General features: G+C 41.8%; 1 protein-coding gene across 1 annotated transcript in view; it reads right to left on the bottom strand.

Moving 5' to 3' along the window:
* pdgfc (platelet derived growth factor c) overlaps nt 1-15,320 on the bottom strand; it is a 386,544-nt gene that overhangs the window by 158,414 nt on the left and 212,810 nt on the right. The window contains exon 3 of the mRNA XM_048534929.2: nt 14,991-15,171. Coding sequence (XP_048390886.1) covers nt 14,991-15,171 — 181 coding nt within the window. The remainder of the gene's footprint in view (nt 1-14,990; nt 15,172-15,320) is intronic.

Here is a 15,320-nt window from a genome sequence, read left to right as displayed (position 1 = left end):
AGGGCATTTTTTTTTAAGTTTTGGCCTTCAGGTACAGTTGTTGGGGTCTTGAAACTGGATGTGGAAGCTTTTATTCCTCTCTCTGTTACAGCTAAAAGCTGAGATTCCCTTCCTTCTGCCATGATTGCATGCGAGACAATCTACTGAATTAACCTTTGTCAAGGGTGTGTTTACGAGATGTTACTAAAGTGAAACGGTTAATTAGTAGTTACTATATCTATTATTTTGTTGAGCATTTCAATAGAATTACAGCGAAGCCAATTTTTTTTTGTCTGTATTTTTAGCGTAAAAATAAAGTGTATTTTTCGCAATGTCATGTAGTTTTATCAACTGAACCATATCTGGAAGGCAACACTTTATACCTATCTTTAAAAAATGAAAGTGTTAGGGTCTAGAATATCTTCTTAAATGTATTCTAAGAGTGTTTGGTGTGGTCCATAACAATCGTCACAACTATGAGGTTTATAATATTGCCATTTCTGCAGCAGAGTTGGCAGTTTCACGTTGGGATTCTGCAGAATCCCTGACATAACAATTCACCAATGACTGCAGTCTTCAAAAAGTGCCCATTTAAATCAGAGAATTAGGACGGTTCTGATGTAGCTTGTTTATTAGTTAACCAGGAAAGATTAGATTCTTAAAAGCTTAGTCTAATTCTTGAGTAATTATTAAACTGACTCTGCCAATTAACAACATACCCACAAATCTATACCCTCTCCAGTCCTCTTACATTACTGGGACCTTGACCTGATTCCCACTGCCAATCCCCTAACACCATCCCAACAACAGTGGACTGACACCACTGCCCTCTCCCCACAAGGACCTGACTTCACCCCACAGCTGTCGGGTCAAACAAACACCTCTCCATCCAGGACCCGACATGCACACCTTCATCCTGGGCCCAACACACTCTTCCCTTCAGGACATAACACCGTCTTACCAGCAGACATCGCACAACTCCCTGGACACAAAAAACTCCAATTCTGAACCCAACAATCTGCCACTATCAAACACCATATCCATTGCCCCCATCACCCGATTTGATGCCTCTCCCTCCCCGCCCCACCACAGCTGGGATCTAACACAGCACTGCACCACCAACATTCCCCACACCTATCCGTCGATTGTAAACAATTCTTCACTTGACTAGTGTCCCACTCATTTGGCACCTCATCTGGCTCTTTGGCATTCTACTTACCTGGCATCCCAATGTCACACTTACCTTACCTTACAGAGAGAGTGCCCACGCCCCCCCCACCCGTCCTCACATAGCACCCCATCAACCTCCGGATCCAATGCATCATCCTCCAACACTTCCGCCATCTACAATCCAACCCCACCAAAGACATTTTTCCATCCCCACCCTTGTCTGCTTTCCAGAGGGACCACTCTCTCCATGACTCCCTTCTCCGATCCACACTCCCCTCCAACATCACCACATCCGGCACTTTCCCCTGCAACCGCAGGAAGTGCTACACTTGACACCGCACCTCCTCGCTCACCCCAAACCCAGGCCCCAAGAAGACTTTCCACATCAAGCAGATGTTCACCTGCACATCTGCCAATGTGGTATAGTGCATCCGCTGCACCCGTTGTGGTTTCCTCTACATTGGGGAAACCAAGCAGAGGCTTGGGGACAGCTTTGCAGAACACCTACGCTCGGTTTGCAATAAGCAACTGCACCTCCCAGTCGTGAACCATTTCAACTCCCCCTCCCATTCCTTAGATGACATGTCCATCCTGGGCCTCATACAGTGCCACAATGATGCCACCCAAAGGTTGCAGGAACAGCAACTCATATTCTGCTTGGGAACCCTGCAGCCCAGTGGTATCAATGTGGATTTCACAAGCTTCAAAATCTCCCCTCCCCTCACTGCATCCCAAAACCAGCCCAGCTCATCCCCACCTCCCTAACCTCTTCTTCCTCCCACCTATTCCCTTCTACCACCTCAAGCCACACCTCCATTTCCTGCCTACTAAACTCATCCCGCCCCCTTGACCTGTCCATCCTCCCTGGACTAACCTATCCCCTCCCTACCTCCCCACCTACACTGGCTCCATCCCCGCCTCTTTAACTTGTCTTTCTCCTCTCCACCTATCTTCTCCTCTATCCATCTTCAATCTGCCTCCCCCTCTCTCCCTATTTATTTCAGAACCCTCTCCCCATCCCCCTTTTCTGATGAAGGGTCTAGGCCCGAAACATCAGCTTTTGTGTTCCTAAGATGCTGCTTGGCCTGCTGTGCTCATCCAGCTCCACACTTTACTGTAGATATTAAGTTGCCAAAAGATGTTCTGAAATCTATCCCTCTGCTCCAATGATGCCTACAATTTAGGATAAAAGATAACTAATCAAAATATCCTTCCCAAAATCTACCCATTTCTATCTCCTTACCAAAATTCACAGACCTGACCGCCCCAGCTAACCCATTGTCTCTATCTGCTCCTGACCCACTGAATTTATCTCCACTCTGCTTGATTCTGTTTCTTCCCCCAATCCAGGAACTCCCCACCTATGTTCAGGCAACACCCATGCCCTTCACCTTCCAAGACTTCCAATTCCCTGGCCCCTGAAACTTCATCTTCACCATGAACACCAATCCCTGTACACTTGTATCCCCCACATAGGTGGCTCAGAAGTTCTCTGCTGCCTCCTCTTCCTCTGCCTTTCGTAGGGACCACTCTCTTCGCAACTCCCTCATCCACTCCACACTCCCAACTAATCCCACCACACCCAGCACCTTTCTCTGCAACCACTGGAAGCACTACACTTGTCCCTGCATCTTCCCCCTCATCTCCATCCACAACACGAAGCAAACTTTCCCTGTCCAACAGGGGTTCACCTGTACATCCTCCAACCTGGTCTATTGTATTCGTTGTTCCCATTGTGGCCTCCTCTAGATCGGTGACACCAAGTGCAGACTTGGCGACCCATTTCGAGGTGCATCTGCACTGCGTACACAATAATTGACAATACCTTCCAGTCACTAACTCCCCATTTAACTTCCCCTCCTGTGATGACACGTCCATTCTGAGCCTCCTCCTGTACCACAATGATGCCACACGCAAACTGGAGGAGCAACACCTCATATTCTGCCTTGGAAGACTACAGCCCAATAGTGTTAACACAGCATTCACCAGTTTTAAAATCTCCCCATCCCCGGTCTCATCCCACATCCAAACCTCCCACTCATTCCCACCTCCTTGAACTGGCACAACCTGTCCATCTTCTTCCCTGCCTATCCTCCCCACCCTTCCTACTGACCCATCCCTAACCACCCTCCACACCTGATCAACCTATCACCATCTCACTTACCTTCTTCCAGCCCCATCCCACATCCCTCTGTTTATTTCTCAGCTCTCTTCCCCCTCCCCAGTGCTGAAGAAGGGTCCCAAATGAAAACGTCAACTTTCCCACTCCTCTGATGCTGCCTGACCTGCTGTGTTCCTCCAGCTCCACAATGTTTTGATTGTAATCAAAATTTCTATTTGGTTGCAAGACTAATGCATTTCCCATTGCAATGGGCTGAAGGATAGAGGAAGTCATTTTGAGATCAATCTCTGGGCTTCCTTTAACAACCAAGAATACCAAAGGCAAACAAGAGTTGCTGTATTGCCCAGTGTGTTCTGCAGACATCTCAGAAGTAGGCAAAAGCAAAAGATTTAAATTGATCTAAGCTTGCAACTTAGGCAGAGGAAATGCTGTCTCTATCATTCACTACACAGAATGCAATAGAATCTCACAATCAGACTGAAGACTAAGTTCTTGAGGAATCAAAGGAGGCTGGAAGATTTACCTAGTTGGAACTAGGAGAAGAATTCTACACTGTATTCTTCACATTGATAGATAGTTCAAGCTTCAGGAGGTTATACAACTGGGGAGGTAAAAAGGAAGCAACTCACTGGAAAATAGAAAGCTATTTGTAATAGAAACTGTCATTCTGTAGAAAATGATATGCATTAAAACCAACAAGGAAACATTCATTTGTACATTTTCAACCACAATTTGATGAAAATAAAATATTTAGTCAATTTTGTTTTAGTTATTTGATAGTGTAAAAATTTTGTAAAAGTAATCTTGTTTTATTTGTTTCAACTGTTAACCTGAAGTTTGAAGATCTCAATATGAATCTCAATGGAGGCAACAATCTGTAAATGGCAGCTAACTAAACAAAGGTGCCTTTTAACAGAAATCTTCATTAAGACAAAAAAATGGACAAAGTATTAAATGAACATCTGTTCACTGTCCTCAAGAGAAATGGATGATGTAAAATCATAGAATTCCAACACTGCAGAAAGAGGTCACTGGATCTTCACCAATGCTCCATCAGAGCATCCCACCCAGACCCATACAGAAAGTGGAGAAGGATATACCTGGAACTAATGCCAGTCAGTCTAAGACCAAAACGATACGGATTTTCCTGGAAGCTCTTAGCAAAATTAACTTTCAATTGGAAATGAAAGGTAAGCCAGCACAGCTTTGTTAAACCTGTACCTGACCGATGTGATCAATTTCTTCATGGGACAAGAGAATATTGATGAAACTAATGTATTACATGTAACATATATACTTTGACATCATCAGGCAAAATACAACATGTAAAGCTGATTAAGAAATGAAAACAGACATTTGAAAGATAATCAGCTGGTCAGGAAGAATCTATACAGAGGTACTGCCAAACTTGCTGAACATTTTCAGAATTTTCTTCTTTTATTTCAGATAATATTTGCAGTATTTTGCTTTTGTGTTAAGACTTATTAAGAAAACAGAACACTATGGAATTAAAAGGGAAAGTCGTGGTATGGATATAGAATTAATTCATTGGCAAAAAGCAAAACATGTTCACCAATGGATAAGTTTCCAGTCCATTGCTCTTTGCAATTTTTTTAAATTATCGAGACTTGGGCGTAGGGAGCAGAAATACAACATTTACATATGATAGCAAACAAATGTAGTCAGAGAGAAAGATGACTGTAGACTTCAGGACATCACAAACAGGAAAGTGAAGGCAGAAGGTTTTCAATATGGAGAAGTGTGAATTGATACACTTTAAGGCCATAAGGCATAGGCGTGGAAGTAAGGCCATTTGGCCCATCGAGCCCACTCCGCCATTTAGTCATGGCTGATGGGCATTTCAACTCCACTTCCCTGCACTCTCCCCATAGCCCTTGATTCTTTGTGAGATCAAGAATTTATCAATCTCCACCTTGAAGACGTTTAACGTCCCGGCCTCCACTGCGCTCCGGGGCAATGAATTCCTTTGGGAGGACGAACGTGCGAAGAGAGTATGCTATAAATGGTATAATGTTTTAAAGAGTGAAAATTACTAGGGAGACTGATATATCCTTGGGGGTTGTAAGGTAAATTGGTATGTTTGTTAAAAGAAGAATTGAAACAAAAAGCTGCATTTTGTCCTCGGGGGGAAGTGGTACATAAAAAATTTCCTGTTTATGTCTACCCACCTCAGGGTGGGTGGGCTCAGGGTACACATGTCTACAAAGTCAGGATTTCAAATCTAGTGTGGATGTGAACAGGAATTAGGCCAAAAGCCTTCAGAAAATGTTTGCAGAGGTGAGTTATTTAAAAGTCCCAGCGAGAATAAAAGCAAAGAAAAACAAATAACCAACTAGTCCTTACCCTCATCCTCTCTCCAACACTCTCACCATCCCAACTTGTGCCCCTACAGAGTCCCCTCAAAGCCAACTTATGTCCCTCTCGTCATATCTCATGGTTCCCAACAAACCTCCATGTCACTGTACTACTACCACTCCACTTACCCACATGACCTCACATATATTTCATGGCAAGCTATACTACTACACAGCTCACATGACACCAACCTATGCTCCATAAACCACTTCATCATGCCAACATATGAAGCTTCCATACCCTTCAACTTGCATTCACTGTTACTGAGATCATCACTATTTTCCCTGAATTTTCGCTTCTTCAGTTTCAAACTGGAAGCTGAAGTTGAGAATCAAACTTTGAGCAGCAGCTTGGTGAATGGAGGAGACAACACATTGTTGTTTGTTTATGGAAACTGGCCAGGAAGGTTAATTATTGTCCTAAGAATACAACAGTTGTTTTGGTATCGAGATATTTTAAGCTCAGGAGTGGAGATAATGTTTGTTAACAGAGAGAGAAAAAAAAGTGAATCAGTTCTGACTGGGGTTTAGAAGTTCTGAATTTGTTACCTGAAAAAGCTGCTGAATGGTTCTGCTGCATCTTGCTCTCTGTCTCTCTTTCTGGGTTTCAACGCAGTTGTTGATTTGGTGGTTGCTCTGATAAGAAAACACCCATTTGTAAGAAATGGGTGAACAATCCTGGAAGGCAACTAGACTGGTTTGCATGAATCGGTAACTTTGGAATTTGTGTAAGTCCTGCAGTTTACTTGCTTATGAACAACCTTATTAACAAAGGATTTCTAAATGCCTGGTTTCTGTCATTGGAAAATTGAACTGGTGATCGCAGTTCATTTTTTCTTTCCTTTTAATTTATCCCTTAGCTACGTCTTTCTGTCTAGCAGTGTGAGTTGGGTTTCTGCTACAAGGAGTTTGTAATTAGATCAGAAATATTAACTACATTGCCTTGTTGTTTATCAATGTTCTCCGAAAGTCACATTATTAGATTGCTGATTTCTGTTTAAGTAATAAACTTGATGTCTCACATCTAGTATTTTGGTTAGGAACAATTGGACAATTTTGAGGATCACAGAATATTTTACTTTCACTGTGCTGCAAATCCAATATATAGAACATAGAACACAGAAAAGTAGAGCACAGTACGGGCACTTCGGCCCACGATGTTGTGCCGTGGAATAACCCTAATCCAAAACTAAAATAATCTAACCTACATTCCCCTCAATTCACTGCTGTCCATGTGCAATATAAATCAGCCTGACTTGGTCTGATCAGCTATTCTTATGTTATAACAATCTGTACAGAATTAATGGGCAATGTCATATATGATAAAGCTTTTAAAAATGCCATTAAATTATAATTTGTTAAAACCAATTTTTTTTTAATAGTTCTCCTTGCAGCAGTCAATCAACAGGAACTAAAAAGTATCAAATGCAGAAAACTGTAGGATCTTTATACTTTTATGTTTTATGTAAATAAACATTTGAGAATTGCCACGTAGATTTAACTGAAAAAGCTATGAGTCAAGCTTTGTTTTCCTTTGGGTGCATGTTTTAGTGGACATTTGGCCATCAACTGAGCTTCATTGTGCACACTTGGCTAAGGTTGGGAGCCAACCAAATCAGGAATGCAGGATGCAGGTTTACAAACTGGACTAATCCAAAGCTTACCTCACCTTGTCAAAAATAGTGGGCTTTGGAAATCCCAAAATTACATTGTAGCTGCCATGTTAAAAGGTCAGCAAAGTATTGCCAACTCAGTGAAAATCCAACCCATAGAATATAAAAGCAAGCAATTATATATCATTGGTTAGTGCTCAGCTGCCATATTGTGGGTAATAATGGCATCAAGGAAGCTTAGCAAAACTGGTTGCAGTGAGAATTGGGAAGACCGTCTGCTGGTTGGAGCCATACCCAACATAAAAGAAGATGGCTACGTTTGTTGCAGGTCTATCAACTCATTCCCAGGACACTGTTGCAAGAATTCCTTCGGGCAATGTATTCAATTCTACTAATAGTAATTGCTTTATCAATTATTTTATCTCCATTACAAGGTCAGAAGTGGGATCCTCGCTGACCCCACGTACAGCACCATTCGCAATTTCTCAGATACTGAAGGATCCTGCATCCATATGGAACAAGGCCCGAGCAACAGCTAGACTTGGGCTAACATGAGGCAAGTAACATTCACACCACGCAAGTGCAAAGTAATGAACATCGCTAACAATAGAAAACCTAACCATTTCCCCTTGAAGTTCATGGAATTATCATCACTGAATCTCTCACTATTACCATTCTAGAGATTATCACCATTGAAGAGCTGAATTGTAACCAGACCAGCCAGATAATATCATGGCTATGAGAATAGTTCAATTACCCAGTACTCTGTTTCCTTTCACTCAGCCAATTGCATACCCATGTTGTTCCTTTCATTCCATGAAGTCTAAACTGGTTAGCACAGCACTTTACTACACGTATGTACAACATATCAAGAGCATTTACCTCAACAACCCTTGCATAGAATCCCTACAGTATGGAAACAGACCCTTTGGATCAACAAGGCCACACTGACCCTCAGAGCATCCCCCATGACCCAATAATCTACACATCTCTGTTCATTATGGGCAATTTACCATGGTCAATCCACCTGACCTGCACATCTTTGGGCTGTAGAATAAAATGGGAGCACCTGGAGGAAACCCATGCAGACATGGGGAGAATGTGCAAACTCCACATAGTCGCCTAAGGATGGAATCAAACCCAGGTCCTTGGCGCTGAGAGGCAGTAGTGCTAACCGCTGAGCCACCGTGCCTTCCCAAACATTAGGCGGGGATACTGGAATACTAATCCATTACCATCATGACAGCTCCTCTTTCTGAAGTTTTATCAAAATGTTCAGACAAGTTAATTGAGCATGATTTTTCCTTAATAAATTCATGCTGGTTTTCCTTATTTAAACTGCATTGACCGAATTAATTATGAATTCTATCCCAAATTATTGTTCAGGATGCTTCTCACTATTGTGGCTAAACTAGCTTATTTTTACATACTGTTTTGAACTAGTGTGCAAATGTACAATTGTCAGCCTCCTAACACCACATCTGAGCTTACACAAGATTAAAAAAATTATGGCAAATGATTCTATGTTGACCCTCAATTCCTCAGTACACTTGGATGCATCTTGTTGGGTTTTGTTGTCTTAAATTTTAAACCCTTCAAGATTTGAAATTCCTCCTTTTTTACAATGATCTGCAAAATATCTTGTTCCTGAGTAAAGACAGAAAGAACATATTCACTTGATAATTTAGCCACAATCCCACATGTATGTTACAAATCTCCTTTATGGTCCCCAATCAGCCATACACCTGCTTTCACCACACTTTGACTATTAAAATGCGTTGACCTCATTTCATGTTAAATGCCAACCTCTACATTGTCTGTTTCTTTGAGTTTTTCAATTCCTTTCAGAACCTCCTATTTTCGGCACAATTTTCAGTTGTATTATCCACCCGATGTCTATCATACGCAAAGTTTCTTCTTCATAGTAGTCTCCATCTCCTTTGTCATTCATGGAGCTGTGGATTGTTTCTTCTACCTTTACATAAAGCATATGAAATGGGAGCATTAGCCGGCTTTTCAGTCATTTAAGCCTTCTCTGCCACTCGTTGAATTGATCTTCTACTTCAACCCCGAACTCACAGTAAATGAGGTGGTGGAGGCATCCACCCCAAAATCCACAAATTATCCTTGGAAGTGAGTATAGGGCAATTAGAAAAAAGTTGTTTCCATAAATGGAATGAAAGAAAATAGTGATGGGCCATTGCTCCAATTGCAGGCTGGTTTTCTACTGTGTATGCCATTAAGAATTCATTGTAAACCTATCAGCAGCAAATGTAGGACAAAGTCAGCTTTGATTAGAGGGGGGAGTACTTGGCAACACACAGTGAGATTCAAGAAAGTGGATGCAGGAATGGGAAGCAAGGCTGCTTGACATCATCTAGGACGAGGAGCCTACTTGATTGGCAATACATCCACAAGCATCCATTCCACCCACCACCAAAGCTCACTACCTACAAGATGCACTGTAGAAAGTCACCAAAAATTCTCAACCAACATATTCGAAACACACAAGCATTTCCATCTCGAAGGACAGGGGCAAAGATATATGGGAACATAACCACCTGCAAGTTGCCTTCCAAGACACCAACCAGTCTGATTTGAAAACATATGTGGATGGATGTGTTGTCCCAATCAAAGTGGAGTCCTTCCTCATCTGCATGTAAGGATACTAGTGACAGTGGGTCATGTCCCTTCTAGGACAAGCCAAACAGAGACACGCACGAGAATTCCTGGAGGCATGGCATTCCAACCGGAACTCCATCAACAAGCACATTGATTTGGAGCCCATCTACCATCCTCTGAGAAAAAGAACAGGAAATGGCATCACCAATGCTGGAAATGACATCACCAACCCAAGGAAACCTAAACAGATAAACAGAAAGCGGGATATAACACCAGTGCTTCATCGGAGGCTCACTGATGATGTTACCTAGAATGGTGACAAAACGTCCAAAAAAACTAACCTTCTAGCTCAGCGAGCAAACTCACATCCAATAAAGGTATTACTCCAACTAGCAGAAAGTTTGCCCTCTGATTCCCAGTAGTTCAAGTTTTGGTCTCCACCCTCAGTCAAAAATAGCCTTGATGTTAAGTGCTTTCACCTCACCTCTGGAATTAGCTCTTGAACAAAGTGAGGTCAGGAGCTGAATGGTCCTGGTGGAACCCGAATTGGGCATCAGTGAATTGATTATTGCTAAGCAGGTGTTTCTTGATAGCACGTTGATGATACTTTCTATCACTTTACTGATAATCAAGGAGTAGACATATGGGATGATAACTGGTTGGGTTGGATTTGTCCTGCTTTGTGTACCAAGACATCTCTGGGCAATTTTCCACATTATCAGGTAGATGCCAGTGTTGTACCTATATTGGAACAGTTTGGATAGGAGCTAGCAAGTTCTGGTGCATAAGTCTTTGGTACTATTGTTGGAATGTTATCTGGGCCTAAAGCTCTTTCTTTACTCCAACCATTTCTTCATAACACATCACGTTATTTGAATTGGCTGAAATGGCATCCGTGATGCTGGGGACCACTGGAGGTGGCCGAGATGGATTATCCATTCAGCACTTCTAGCTGAAGATTGGTGTAAATACTTCAGCCTATTTTTGACACTGAAGAGCTGGGCTCTTCAATCATTGAGGTTCATGATATTTGAAGAGTCTTTTCCTCCAGTGAACTGTTTAATTGTCCACCACCATTCACAATGAGATATGGCAAGTCTGCACATCTTAGATGTGATAGTTCATTGGAGATCACTTTGTCTGTCTATCACTTTCTGTTTTTGCTTTTTGGCATGAAGGTTTTCTTAGTTGATAGCTTCATTTGGTTGATACCTTAATTTTAGGTATGCCCAGTGCTGCTTTTGGCATGGCTTCCTCTACTCTCTATTGAACTAGCTATGGCTTGATGGTAATGGTTGAGTGAGGATATGTAGGACCATGAGATTGCAGATCATATTGGAATAAAATTCTGCTGCTGTTGATGGCCCGCTGTGCCTCATAGATGCCCAGTCTTGAGTTGCTAGATTTGGTCGAAGTCTGTCACATTTAGGTGGTGCTACACAACATGATGGAGGGTGTTTTTAGTGTGAAGGCAGGACTTCCTCTCCACAAGGACTGTCTAATGGTCAGTTTTACTGATTCTGTCATGGACAGATGCATCTGCAGCTGGCAGATTGGTGAGTATGAGGTCAAATATGTTTTTCTATCACCAACTACTGCAGACCCAGTCTAGCAGCTGTATCTTTCAGGATATGACCAACTTGATCAGTTGTGCTGCTGCCAAACCACTCTTGGTGGTGAACATTGAAATCCCCCATCCAGAACACACTGTGCAATTTTGCCAACCTCAGTGCTTCCTGAAGGAGTTATGATTCGAAGGAGTACTGATTCATCAGCTGAGGTAGGACAGTACATCTAATCAGCAGGATATTTCCTTGACCATGTTTAACCTGATGCCATGAGACTTCGTGGGATCCAGAGTCAATGTTGTAGACTCCCAGGACAAATCTCTCCTAATTGCTTATGACTGTGTTGTCACATCTGCTGGGTCTGTCCCGCCAGTGGGACAGGATATATCCAGGAATGGTGATGGTGGTGTCTGGAACATTCTAAGGTATGGCTCCATGAATATGATTATGTCAGGTGGCTACTTAAATTATGAGATAGCTCTCCTAATTTTGGCACTCACACTCTGCTAGTGCGCCTAAGACGACTGTTTTTGCTATTGCAATTTCCAGTGCTTAGATCAATGCCTAAGATGGCCCATCCAGTTTCATTTCTTTATTGTGACTTTATAACTATTTAATACAACTGAGTGGCTCGCTCAACCATTTCAGAAGCAGTTCAGAATTAACCTCATTGGTGTGGATCTGGAATCAAATGTCGACCAGACCAAGCAAAGATGCCAGATCTCTTTCTCTGAAGGGCATTAGTGAACCAGATGGGCTTTTCTGTCGATAGGCTGTGGTTTCATGGTCATCATTAGATTATTAATTCCAGGTTTGATATGGAGTTCAAATTTCACCATCTGCCATGATGCGATTTTAACCTGATTCTTGAGAGAGAGAATTAGCCAAACTTCTGGATAACTAGTCTCATGATAATATTACCAGGTCATTGCTTCCCCATTATCATGGTTGCTGGCACATTTGCTACATCTCCATGTCAATGACAACCACCAGTCAATACCCTCTTCTCATGCTATATAAAATTGACTCTTTTTCAAATCTTTTCCTTGCGTCCTTTTTTCTGTCTATTATTTTCTCCTATTTGTGGGATGTGAGCATGAGTGGCAGGCCTGCATTTCTTGCCCATCCCTAGTTGGCCTTGAGAAGGACAAGAGCTGGCTGATCCAGCTAGTAATCCAGTGCTAGCAGGTTGTTAGTTTTGGCAAAGGTTGTTTCAATATGACAGCACCCAGAACTATGCATCTGAAATCCCCCAGGCCTCAATACCAAATTCCCCACACCCTGTCACATAGCTCTCAAACTACACCTCTCCCTTCTGATGATGCTTTTTCATAGAATCCCGACAGAGTAGGAGGAGGCCATTCAGCCCATCACATCTGCACTGACCCTCCAAAGAGCATACTATCTGGACCCAGCCCCCAAACCCTATCTCCGTAACCCTGCATTTAACATGGCTAACCCACATAACCTGCTCATCCTGGACATTGCAAGTAAACCTGAGCACCCAGAGGAAACTCAGGCAGACATGGGAAGAACATGCAAACTCCACATAGACACCCAAGGCTGAAATCGAACCCAGGTTCCCGGTACTATAAGACAGCAGTGCTAACTGCTATGCCACCCTTTCTGGGAGTCCAATGAGAGTGGGGGAGTGTTTTATTACAACAGCAGCCACAGTCTCTGCAGTGGCACTGCCAAGTTCTGGAGCTGATGGCTTTTTGATTGGAGAGACTTCTTCCTTTGGGGTTGTAATCTGACAGAAAGCCACCAACAGCTAATGAGCTGTCTGATTTCCAGACGATCTGGCAACAGTTATTTTCTTCCCTGGAAACCCTCCCACTAGTCCTAAATCAGGAAAACCCAGTGTTCATTCAAAATTGTTTGGTTCACAGCTGATGCAACTTTCAGGGCAAGCTATAATTCACTGAGCGGCACGGGATAGAAAACATCCAGCTCTAGAGTTCTCTTCAATCACACAGCCTGCAGTCTATTAAGTACAAAGTCAGTAACCACAGAATCAATACTGAAGATGAAAACAGAGAGAGCGCGCCTCAGCACCACTCTGCTATGACACTGAATGAAAGAATGCTCTATCTCCTTGAACATGGGCCTAAATCCTAGAGCCAGTTATTCAGCAGACATGGAGGAGATATGCTAGGTACTTCAAAACAGTAAGACAATGAAAAATATTTGAATTAATTGCTCCACAATTTTCTGATGCAGTGACTGTATGAAATGACAGGTGAACAGGGGCCTGGGACCAGGTTTCCTTCCCACATTCTTGGGCAGAGTGTGACAGCTAGTCAAAGGGCTGAAAAGATAATGCACTGAAGTTAGCAGTCATCAGTATGTAAAGGAATCATTTCAGAAAAGGCCTGGGGTTGTGGTGGGAATCAGATACTCACTGAACAGATTATCTCACATTATTGCTAAGTACTATGTTTTCTTCCACTTGCGTAAGCAGAGAACATGCTGGCCTTCCTTCCTACACATATAATAGTATTGACACACCTTACTGGTACAGCTGACACACATCCTCCCTAGGTAAAGTACAACATGTTACAAATCCACTAAAGAAGACACAGTATTTCCTACAAAAGAATGTTCCAATGGTGATATTTTGGTTGTTTTGACATTGGATAATTAATAACTTCTTTATTGCAGAAATCATATGTCTTACAGAATTCAGTTAAGGTAAAAAGTAGTTGCAGTAATTAAAGACCAAATGGTTTTGTTTTAATTCAAGCATAACTTAAAAACTTGCAGTAAATTTTTTTTTAATTTGTGCATTTTTATTTTTCTTGTCTGGCTACATTGTCTTCCATTGCATTTACTGTTAAAAGTCACTGCAAAATATTATGTATTTTTATGTCCTAATTACTGTAGCTTAGCGTGGCAACCAGTAAGCACCAAATTTTAGTATTGGACATCTATTGTTCCAGTTGAAACCAATCTATTTGAATGTATCCAATCTTCAGGACATCTGGGGAAGAGGTATCCTGCAAGTGATGGCACATCAATATATTGCTGGGCATTTAGTGGGGAAGTAGATAAATTTTCAAACAGATTGAGAGCTATTCTGGGCAATGGTATAGGGATATTGTGAAATACTTTCAAAACATGCAGAAATTTCTTCTTGGGCCTACGTGTCCATTCTTTAATTTCATATCAATGCTCCCTAAATAAGAAAATCTTACTGTACAGTCCTTAAAATGCCAATGGCTGTACATCTGCCAAGCTGCTGCATGGTCCTTAAATCTAGACATAAGATTTGCATGTTTTGTGTTTAGGATATATACACATGTGTGAATCTTGCACATCTTTAGCAACTTACCTTTTGAAATTTGCACCATGAGATAATTCTTTTGTGGCCAAGCCCTAGTAGATGATTTACATACAAAGCTAAAATTTATATGTTTAGTGTAACAAACTGAAATGTTTCAAGAAGGTATTCTAACATAATTTACAGTGATTTATGTTCCTCTAATTTCGATATGAACACACATATTCCTTAAATAAGATAATTTTCTTTTTGACTTACAGATTCCAAAAGAGAGTAGTAAATGCAGAAGCCTGGTTTTGATGGCAGGTACTCATCAGATCGGAACCGTATTCGGACTTGATTTGCCTTCGATATTTGTATGCCTGGGACTACACTGGTGCCACACCACCGTCCAATAAGTGTGCCATCACTTGGATCTTCAATTTCTACAAAGTCAAACCTAAAGAAGAAAATTAACATTCAACAAATGTGCCTGAAATACATGTGAACTGTTTTCTGATACAGTGACAGAACAAAGAAAACACCTGGTCATTTTCAATTTAATCGCTATTCTGAAGCTTGGAGATCAATGATGACAACTCCATCATA

Source organism: Stegostoma tigrinum, chromosome 1 (genome assembly GCF_030684315.1).
Source record: "Stegostoma tigrinum isolate sSteTig4 chromosome 1, sSteTig4.hap1, whole genome shotgun sequence".
Lineage (NCBI taxonomy): Eukaryota > Metazoa > Chordata > Chondrichthyes > Orectolobiformes > Stegostomatidae > Stegostoma > Stegostoma tigrinum.
Note: the sequence above shows the minus strand (reverse complement) of the source record. Positions and strands in the feature narration are given on the sequence as shown.